Here is an 11083-nt window from a genome sequence, read left to right as displayed (position 1 = left end):
TTGCTGCAACCGCTCGAGGGTGGGGGTGGATACAGCGTGGCGGGTGGAGGAACGTCTTCCCCGAGAGCCTCGTAAAATGGAAATCAATTACATCTACACTTAACCACTTAAACTGGTTTCGCCACGGTCCTAAAGCTCGATCCGCGCTCTCCCTCTCTCTCTCTCTCTCTCTCTCTCTCTTTCTCTCTCTCTTTTTTTCTCTTCTTGCTCATCGCGTGGAGATGAGCAACGCGCACGAATGGATGCACGAAAAGAACGTACACGCGGGAGAGGACGAAAGAGAAGAGGACAAAACGAGAGGAGAAAAGTATCGATGAGGAAGAAAAACAGAAAGGGGCGAGAAAGAGAGAAAAGAAATGTGAGAAGCACGTATAGAGCAGCCGGTGAACATCGCTGCAGGCTTCACTCTCTCCTCCTCCTACCGCTGGTACATTTCTTCTTCTTCTTCTTCTTCTCCTCTTTTTCCTGTTGCTCTTCCTCGGTCTGCGGCGAGCCGCAGATCATTCGTATCAACATAATTACAAGCTCGGGAGCCGCCTCTCTGTTTCTCTCACCTCGCTCCACCCATCACGACGTAGCACACGATCGCTTTCGCGCCCCGGTGAAACCTTCGTCGTTTTCTTCTTCTCCTACTCCGCCGTCTTATACCTCTTTCGCATTTCTTCTTACCGTAGATTTCTGGTTCGCAGCCGCCGCCGTAATTTTTGTCGCAAATTCAACGAGTTTTTTAATAAGTCTCGAATAATCGCTGAATGTATAATCGATAATAAGTGAGATAATAAGCGAGATGTTTAGACGACTAAGGAGAAAGAAATCATTTTTAAATTTTTTAAAAGATGATGGGAAAGGAGAAGAGATAAAAATTTTCAGATTTACTCATTTAATAAATTCAAGATTTCAAAGATTTGAAATCTTTTGAGTAATAAAAATTTAATAAACTTTTGAATAACGTTCTTAACATTTTACATAATTCGCATATTTATATAATAATAATACGATCTAATGCTAATATAAAATAAAAAGTAATATATTATATATTGTGCTCATTAATAAATCGAGTTTATCGTGAGTGACCAAGTGCAGTATGCATTGTGAAACGTTCCACATTTTATGTGTATTGGTGCGTCTGATTTAGCGCTTTATATGTCGTTTTATCCAAAAGGGCTAAAGGGCGTCGCGTGTTGCCGCGTTTGTTGCGCTCGATCGCGCGCAACAGTTGCGAAGCAAGTGACCCGGTGCAGTGCGTTTAACGAAGCGAGGCAGCCGTCGCGATGACGAGGAGGACCGGCAGCAGAGCAGAGTACGACAATAGCAATCTGCACCCGTTGTTGGACCGAGAGAAAGAAAGAGAAAGAGAGAGAGAGACAAGAGGTGTTAGTCATGGAACGAACCAAGGCCTTAAAACGGCCGCATCTGAAAATAATTGCTCGCTGACAGGCCGTGAAATGAATTTATTTAATTTCAGATAGAGGTATAACAGAATTACACGGCAGTTGGAGGTGCGATGAAGCCTGGGTGGCGTATATTGGGTGAAGAAAGGGGTGATGGAAGCGACGCAGGATTGTTGGACTCCGAAGAGTCGCCTGCGAAACGAATGCAAAACTTTAGCCAACTTGTATTTTCGATGGCATAAAGGACGATACTGAGAGAATACTCGCGAGCTTTCTTCCGGTGAAAATTCCTAAAAGAAAAGATTTTGTTATTAATAGTTTTTTAATTTCAACATGTTGTCTTTTCATATCAAATTGGCATGTATTAGTAAATTTTGCTTTCATTAATTATGCTCTTGTAATTATTATTATATTTAATATATAATTATTATATTTTCATTTATGGTCATTTCAATTATGCTTTGTAATTATACATGTATGTAAAATTGTGTTCTTTGTAGCTGTAGTTTTTTTACAATTGACATATCAATCCATATATTAATAAATCTGTATATTAATAAACTTAAGCAATTATAATAAAAACTCTTTTTATCGGTTTCTTGTCACAATAATTCTTCACGATAATATGTTTGTTGGGAGTATAAATCAAGAATTAAATCTCAATTAAACAATTTCTTGATAACGACAAATAATTTATTTATAAGATACAAAGAATATATAAATAATGCGAAGAAAGTAGATCGCGGAAATAATAGCGCGCGGATAAAAGAAATGCGAGTGAGTGATCTCGGAGCCGTTTAATGAAAATTCATTTTTTTTTCTTGCTACATCGAGGAATACGACGCTGAACTACTCGCTACCATAAAAGGTTTCTTATATACACCGTCTTGGTAAAGACGTATTAATACTATCGCGGTATATGATACAAATATGTCGAATACTTCCTCCTCGAGTTTTTCCATCACACTCTCTCATGCTCGCTCACACATTTACATTTACACAACATATACACATACAATCGCAATTGTCACGTCACGACACAGATTTTTGTTCATTCTAATGCGCATAGAATTGTTATTTACAAATGATCGAGATTGGAAACGGAACAGAAAGATTCGCATAATTCTTGCGATTTCTTCTTCCTGTGGTCTCTCACAAACAATCTCTACGAATGATATTACTCTATCATCCCGTACGGAACACACGTCCTGTCGCTAAGCTATGTATTTACGGCGGGACATGAAAATTCTTATAACATTGACAGCGCGCGGATAAATCCCTTCGTCCTATCGTCGGCTACTCGAATTTTCGGATTCTGTATTCCCTAGATCTTTGGATTATTCTACTCTTCATCTCTCGATATTTACAACTTGCATCAAATCTCTCGCAAACTTTACATACGTAAAGGATGATGAGTAAAATGGTTTGATTTTGATCTAAAAAATATATAATGTAAGTATACATATAATCTTATGTTTTTGAGATCGCTGAATACATATTAAGTTTCATCTGAACTCGTGGGAAAGTGTCAAAATTTGCCTTCAAGAGAATTGCCGTAATATAATATTACAATATATATTATAATAAAATATTATAATATAATTTTATAATATTATATATTATTATTATATATTATATTATTATTATTTTTAATAATATTATTATTTAATTACTTTTAAGTATTTTTTTAATTTCCAATTAAAAAAAATTTATAAAAGTAAACTATAATACAAATAATTAAATAACTGAAACAAATTTGTCACTAACCGAATTACTATTAAAAGTGATTTATTTAAACTTTTTTAAGGCAAATTTTGATCACTTTTTCACGGGTATAAACGGATAAAACTACTACTACCATCACATTCAGCGATCCCAAAAACGTAAGACTACATGTATAACTTACGTTATACTTTTTAGGCCAAAATTGATCCATTTTATCTATGGTTCTTTAAATGCGTATGAGTTCTTGAAATCTCTCGTCGCCGATATATAATATATTCGCCCCGCGCATAATATTAATGAAACGACATGTGTGTGTGTACACGGAAACATTACATTTATATATCATAAATATTCAATGTGTTATACACAGTCCTCTCCATTAACTCTGGGCGCTAGGGATAGTTCTTTGGTTGCGCCTGGATGTTAAAGGGAAACACAAACATGAAGAACATTGAACACGCTTAGCTCACCTCGCAATGCGACGCGTCACTCTTCGTTATTCCGTTTGCGCATGTTTCGCGATATAGAACTAAATGACACTTTCATCACGAACGAAAAGCCGTAACTAATTGAGAAGAAGTTGAGTCTGAGCGTTTTTACATTTTTGATGACTTGAAGCTAATATTTTTACCTTACAAAAATTTGATTTACAAGAATTACAAAAATTACAAAAATATACATAACAGATTTATTATTCTTAAAATTATGTCCGAAATAAATAATAATCGTTACAGAAAAAGCGAAATATATATGTACACATACATCATGTAGAATATTTGAAACGTAAAGATATAAAATAAAGAAAATGAGTGAAATTTAAAGAAATATGACATATAACAAAGTGAGATTACATTAATAATAAAATAATAATATCTGTCGAAAAATAGTGTTATACAATTTTCTGCTATATTAAAAATTCTATATGATTAACAAAATTAGTTATATACATATATTAAGTAATAATACAACAAAAATTATATTAATTATTATAAAAGACATTATGCATTGTTTCAGATAAAGATACAAGTGTAAATATGTAAAAAAAAAGCTATAAAAAATATAATACAAGAGAAAATAATTTTCTGTTTAAATTAACATAATTATTGTGTAACAAAATAATTAATATAAATCAAAGGAACTCTGAAACATTTGCTTCATTAACTTACCGCCACTAGATCCAGCGTCGGTTCGAGTTAATTTAAAGAATGATTTATGTGTATGTATGTTATATGGAATATAAATCATTAAGATTAAAAATCACAACCTGGAGGCGATAGAAATAATGTTCGAAAGATTTCTTTATATATACATATAATCATTCGGCAATTATAAATTTAATTTATCTAGTAAAAATAAAAAAAAAATACTTTATTATATATAATTAATTTACAATGATTTATTTAGTATCTCTCCGTTACACAAAATTTGGTATTATTTTTAATTGTTATATGCTTACATATTATGTTATATTAAAATGTGTCGAGAGACATCAACATTTTAAACGCGGTTAGATCACATATGTAATTATATAAATGTTTTATATAATTATATTATATATTACATTATATATTAAAATATATGTACTTTAGCCGCGCTTATAATATGTATATATCGTCGTTTTAATTGGATTTAAAACTTCCATATACTCGCATATAAGCATATAACAGCTGTGAAGAAGTGTCATTCAACAAAGTGTCACTTTACTTCCACATCGCGTTATCCGAATCTTTACAACGATCAAACGCGCGCTCGGCTATATCGGAATAGTTCCGATATTCCGGTTTCACGATCACAGACAAATGGAGGAGGAACGATGACCACGGGGTCAACGAGTCGGCGGGGTTCGCTAATTGGGGGTGCACGGGCGTGTCCGCAGCGGCGGGGGTGTACTGGCCGTCGGCGGATAGGGCGCGTACCTGACTACTGTGGAGGCGGTGGGAGAGGATCGTCGCGAGATCATCGCGACTGGGGGTGGTTGCCAGGGCCACGGCAGCGCCGCCGAGTACGAGAAGCCGGCGGCGGCGGCGGCGCTGGAATAGGGCGAGGGTGAGCCGGCGGCACCCCTCGCGCCGTACAAAAGCGCCGTCGACGGCGACAGCCAGGGCGATAACGCGTTCTCGTTTAATTGTTGCTGCTGTTGCTGTTGCTGCGTAGTCGGCTGATGATGTTGCGACTGCTGCTGCTGCTGTTGAGCACCCAGTGCCGCGACCACTGCCGCCGGTGACGACGACATAGCGAGGTGCTCGTAGAGTCTCATCGGGGTGACGCCGCATCTCACCAATTGCTGCTCCATGAGTTCCATGGGATCTCTGGAATAGTCGAGAGAAACGAGATGTATCGCTATATAACGACGCGGATACATTGAAGCGGATGAGAGGTTTCTTTTGTCTATATAAAATCTAAGATAAAATATCCCTGATTTAAGAATTGAGTATTAAAATTTAAGTTGTAAAAATTAAAAAATAAGATTTTTATTACATACAAATGATAAGTATATATCTTATATATTACAAGAGGAAAAAATATCTGCGCTATTTCAAGTATACAGATGAGTTCATATATAATAAAATTTTTTTGTAACATATAAGAATTATGTCCGTTACGGTGATTTCTTTGATTTCTCTCTCTCTCCCTCTCTGGAATATTCTTTTTTTTTTTTTAAATGTGATGATAAATTGCAATACTTGTTTATTTAAAATCTGGAATACAAATCTTCTTGAGAATCAGAGCGCTCGTTCGGCATACCAGGATTAGACAAGGAATCGAACGAGCGTCACGCTTTTGTGTCAAGAGGTCGCAATCTCCTACGCGAGACGGCGAAGATCACGTGGGGGGCGAGCAAATAAATCCTCTAGAGCCGCGGGAACACTGAGACAGCGAGATAAAATCGTCCATCCTTAAGGCGAGAGAGGCGGCTCTCAGCCGGTCGGCTGATTAATCGATCGACGTTATCGGCATTAATAGCACTTAAAAGGGAGTAAATCAATGAGATTCCTTTACAAAACGGAGATAGACAAAGAGAGAATGGCAGATAATTAAGACGGGCTTTCCTCTCATAGAGACGTACGAATGTAAGGAGAAGGGGGTGCGAGAAGGGAACGATGATCGCGAGAATCTTCTTCTCTCCCCTTTCTTCCTCCTTCCCTTCCCTCCCTCTCACCCCCTTCCCCCTCTCAGCCTCGCAACAAACGTGATGGATGATTTCGTACGTTAGGCACGGGCTTAATTAGGGTTAATTACAGGCGATTGTGCGCGGACGCGTTCTTCGTTGCTTCGTTACTATCGCGGTAGAAACGCTAACGAGTGGATTATTGGCCGATCGCGAATGAAAACGCGTCGCGAATGACGAGAGGTATCATTCTGCGTTTATATCTTTTTTCACGCCGACGATAATTAACGACGAAGTCTCATTGCGCGCGGGATCACGACGAGTCACTTCCTACTTTCGTGATTACGCGCGCGGGAGCGGCGTTTAAGGATACGCGGATTATCGGCCGGTCTATCTCAATTATTAAGACTTCATTACGATATCGCAAACCCCGTGGCGAGATGGAGACTTCTTAATTACTTTCGATTTCAAGCCTGCCGAAGTAAGACCGAAGATTGCGCAAAGCGGGATCGAACAAGCGAAACAGGATGCTTGATGGATCCTTGACGTAGCCTGAAGAGATTCCCATCGTTTTCCGTCATTTAAAGTCAACGAGAGTCAAATCGTTTTAACGCTAAAAAGATCGAGGTTGGTATGTAATGTCTATAAATTACAGGAATTTCGCATCTCAAAAGCGCGTATTAGTTAGGCTAAGCAGAATAGAATCATATTTTCAAACGTGCATCATTCAATAATTACGATTTCGATAATTATAGTAGAAATCACCTAACACACAATACTCAGTTAAACAGTGGGACCGTTATTACCGCACAAAACTTGACTTGAGATTCAAGAGATTAAAGCAATGATATGCGGTTTGAAATAATATTTTTTCAAAATCGATATATCGATGTTTGACAGTGTATTGTGCTAAAGTATTACTTGTATATTTTATAAAAAAAGACACATTTTACTTTAAAAAAAATTTTAATAAAAACTATATATGTGTCTGTGTGTCGTATACATACATAAATGTATATAGTTTAGTATAAAAATTATAAAAATTATATAAAATAAAAACAAATAATGTATATTTGTTTTATAAAAAAAGCAAGAAAGAAAACTCTTTAATACTTATAATAAAAATATAATATTGCACTGAATAAAAAATAATTCAGTAATATATTTTGATGACGCATATTTTATAAGAAATCTTTTAGAAATCTTTTATAAAAGAATCTAAACAGATTTCTATGTTTAACATTATTTTGAAGCAGTCAATTTATAACAGTCTGACTAAACAAATGTTTTTTTTTTTTTTCAGAAAAAACGTAGGAAAACATATCGCTTTCTCTCATCATTTAAAGTTAAAACTATGCGGAAAAAACAATCTTCTTTATAAATAAAACATTTTCACGTTTTTTTAGGCATCATTCTAAGTTTGAGTTTTTATGTACGTTGCTGCGAGTCTCGTTGTCTGTTTCGTTTTAAATCTTAAGATGAAGGCAGATGTCGATAGATGACTGCCAGTTCTTCGCGCTTCTCGGAAGCCAAGTGGTTGTGAGAGATAACTTGATACACTAGTATCCTAGCCGGATAATTTGAGTATGGGCCGCCCACGAATGATACCACCTATCGATCATCCAGTTCCGCGAACCGGCATCGTGATATCCGAAGACGCCTTTCGCAACCGCCGTTCAATAATTCAGCATTTCGTGCATGAAATAATTTAGGGGCGTACATAATAAAAAGATTCCGGATATATCTGTTCCCACTCACATTTAAATCATATCTTTCATTTGAATTGGATTTCTATACGAGTATAAATTTTTACAATTTTGTAAGAAGTATAGTAAACGATTTAACACAATGTAGTTTATTCACAATGGTAAAAAAATTGCATTATAACAATGGTAAAAAAAAGATATTTATAATATCGGACAACTTCTCATTAGGATTTGTTGTTCTGACATTTAAAAATATCGTGAATTGCATGATAACGTGCCGATCAAATAAACCTTCAATGAATAATTGATTTTCGAGAAAACGCTCGGAAATATGCTGACGTTATAATCGCGCGTGTATGTAAATAAAATATATGAAATAAATTTGTGTGAGTAACTGAATTGAGACATAAATCACTTGTACACGATGACAGTTGTTTATGTAAACATGTTATTTCATACTTTGGATGTGGTATGCGACTAACTGAAAGTTTTAAAACAAGTATTAATATATTTTGTTTAAAGATAAGATGACGCGAAAAAAAGGATGTAGTAAAGATGCGAAAAGGATGCGAGTAGAAAGGCCGGAACGTCAATAAAGCGTGAGTCGGCAAAATCCGAATTTTTTTATTGGCTCAAGGAGTTGAACGATTAAGATTATTAAGCTATCGATCGATGACTCCACGCGGATTATTTAATTCAGAAAATCCGGGACGCTGCCAATAAATTGTGAGACTTATTTACGGATCGAAGAGTCTCCCAAACTCCAATTTTTCGATTGAACCGCGAGAATAAAACGACTATGATTATTGGTCATTGAGAAATCGATGTCTCTGCGCGGATTAATTATTACTAGCCATCTCTATTCTCATTCCAAATCTGATTCTAATATTCATGAATCTATTTGCTGTTTAATTTTCAATACATTTATACGACACATTCTAATGTTAAAAACATCAGAGCATGTTTTTGAACATTGAATTTTGCGCCTCGAATCGATTACGTATGAATACACGTTTAATACAATCCGCTTTGTAAACCTTTACGCAATGCGTCATCTTTATTTCTCAATAAAATAATCAAAATTACTTTTAGAAATAATTGCAACTTTACGCGTCGTGTCAATGGACAAGTGACAGAATCACTTTCATTATCCGAGCGAATTGCAACAACAAATAATGTAGTAACCTCGTTAGCAATTAAACGCGCTTATGATATCGTATATTTATCGTCCAATTAATTAAATCGGTGAGATTGACGTTGTGTTGCTGCAACATTTATGATATTCGGCAATGATTTTCGTTATGCATGCTTGTTCGCATACATTGTTACGTACATACAATATTGTTCTTCAAATATTAATCTTTCAAATTAAATCAATGAAAATCAGCGGAAACGTCACTGATTAAAGCAGCGACACAAGATATTACAGGAAATTAGTGAATATTTTAGTAAAATCGCTCATACTTGGTTCTTCATCTTACATATTCCACTGATTGTGACAGATTAATAAAATTTAAATTAAATTAATTTAAATTTAACTGTAGAATCAATAATAATCATACATATTTGCAAGATTTAATTAAGATTTTACTTTTTAATTATATACATATTACATTTTTTTTATTTTTAAGATGTGATAATCTTACAAAAAATGAACAAGATTTTTTTCAGAAACTCAAATATTCCTTTAACAAATATGTTGCTATAAATTTATTTCACATATAATATAATTTCAAAAAGACGCATATATTTTAAATTATTATTGATTAAAACAGCTATCATCACTAATTGATTCTTTTAATGAGATTTTACTGATATATTTATAATTGAGTAATATATTTACAATTGAGACTGTCAGTGGCTATTCACTGCGTTTTAGTAGCAATATACTGATTCCAATTTAAGAGAATAGAAAATGATCAGTGAATTAGCTCGTGTAGGGCAATCTGACGCGTCATTCGTGGGACATTCGGCGCGAGAGCACTTCATCATCTCGCGCGACCAATGTCGTCGAGTCCGTACAATTCAATCTGGACCGGGTTCCGTAATGATTCTGTCCCCGCGGACCGAAGCCAGGGGACTCTGATTCTCGCGGGTCTAGTTACCCCAGGGGTCACCGGGACAGGCGACACCCAGCCAAGGAGAGAAGGGTCAGCTTCTCGCTCTCGGTAGTTGCGAAATGGCACGTCGACGACGAAAGCCCTGACTCGTAAAGTCGTAAAATCATGGTGCGAAGGGCGAGACAAAATCGCCGTGACTGCGCACGAAAAATAAGAGAGCTGCGAGAAATGAGATCTGTTTCATAAAATCGACTCAATCCAACTTGATTTCCAACAAGATCTTTGATTATCTTACGCCCTTTGTTGGGATTTTGACAATTCAATATACGTGTATGTGTAAGCGAAAAGTTATATGAAATTTAAAATAAAATTTCAGAGAATCTTTCGAGGATGTCAAATGTGACAAATGTAACAGATTGTAGATTGGACAAACGTGCAAAAGCCTCTCCTATCTTAACATCACTGCACAAAAACTCGATGTGATTTAAAATCACATCATTGCGTATATTTTTTTTTACAAAATAGTAATACACAGTAGTTATTATAGTATTATATTCATATCTGATACTCTTGCGACATTACACATCGAGTGAGATATTGATACCCAATCGAATCGAGGGATGGCGAGGGGCATGTATCGACTCGAATCGAGTGACTCAGTCGCGAGAGTAAGTCCGATAAGCGCGACGAACATGGTCAAGGGGGGAGGGGGAGGGGGAGGGAGATGAAAGAGAACACGCGGTGGCTGCAGAAGCACTGGAGTGGGAGACTCAGGAACAATGGGTCCAGTTTGCGCGTCTCGGTTACCGCTCGACCGTACCGCTTAGCACGTAACACGACACCCGAGGAGGCGCACGAGCACACTTATACACGCACACCACGTGTACACACAACACATGTACGCGGATACGGATGTGTAAGAGAGTCTAAGCTTCAAGTGAGAAAGAGAAGGAGGCCGGGTGAAACACTTGCGAGTGGAGGGTGGGGGGGGAGGGGGAGGAGGGATTAGGGGGCCCGGGGCTAATCGCGCCGTCTACTCGGACGTGCTGGACCACACACCATCGCGTCCGTCCGCGTCTATTTCTCTTCTCG

At 36.7% G+C, this 11083-nt stretch overlaps 1 protein-coding gene across 1 annotated transcript in view; it reads right to left on the bottom strand.

Annotated features, from left to right (window-relative positions):
* Window positions 1-4738: 4738 nt before the first annotated feature.
* Window positions 4739-11083, bottom strand: part of LOC126859253 (T-box transcription factor TBX20-like) — a 51380-nt gene continuing 45035 nt past the window's right edge. Inside the window, exon 6 of the mRNA XM_050610339.1 lies at window positions 4739-5425. Within this exon, the coding sequence (XP_050466296.1) occupies window positions 4963-5425 (463 nt within the window). The 3' untranslated portion in view covers window positions 4739-4962. The remainder of the gene's footprint in view (window positions 5426-11083) is intronic.

This window comes from Cataglyphis hispanica, chromosome 3 (genome assembly GCF_021464435.1).
Source record: "Cataglyphis hispanica isolate Lineage 1 chromosome 3, ULB_Chis1_1.0, whole genome shotgun sequence".
Lineage (NCBI taxonomy): Eukaryota > Metazoa > Arthropoda > Insecta > Hymenoptera > Formicidae > Cataglyphis > Cataglyphis hispanica.
The sequence above is the reverse complement of the archived record's forward strand: the minus strand, read 5'-3'. Positions and strand labels throughout refer to the sequence as shown.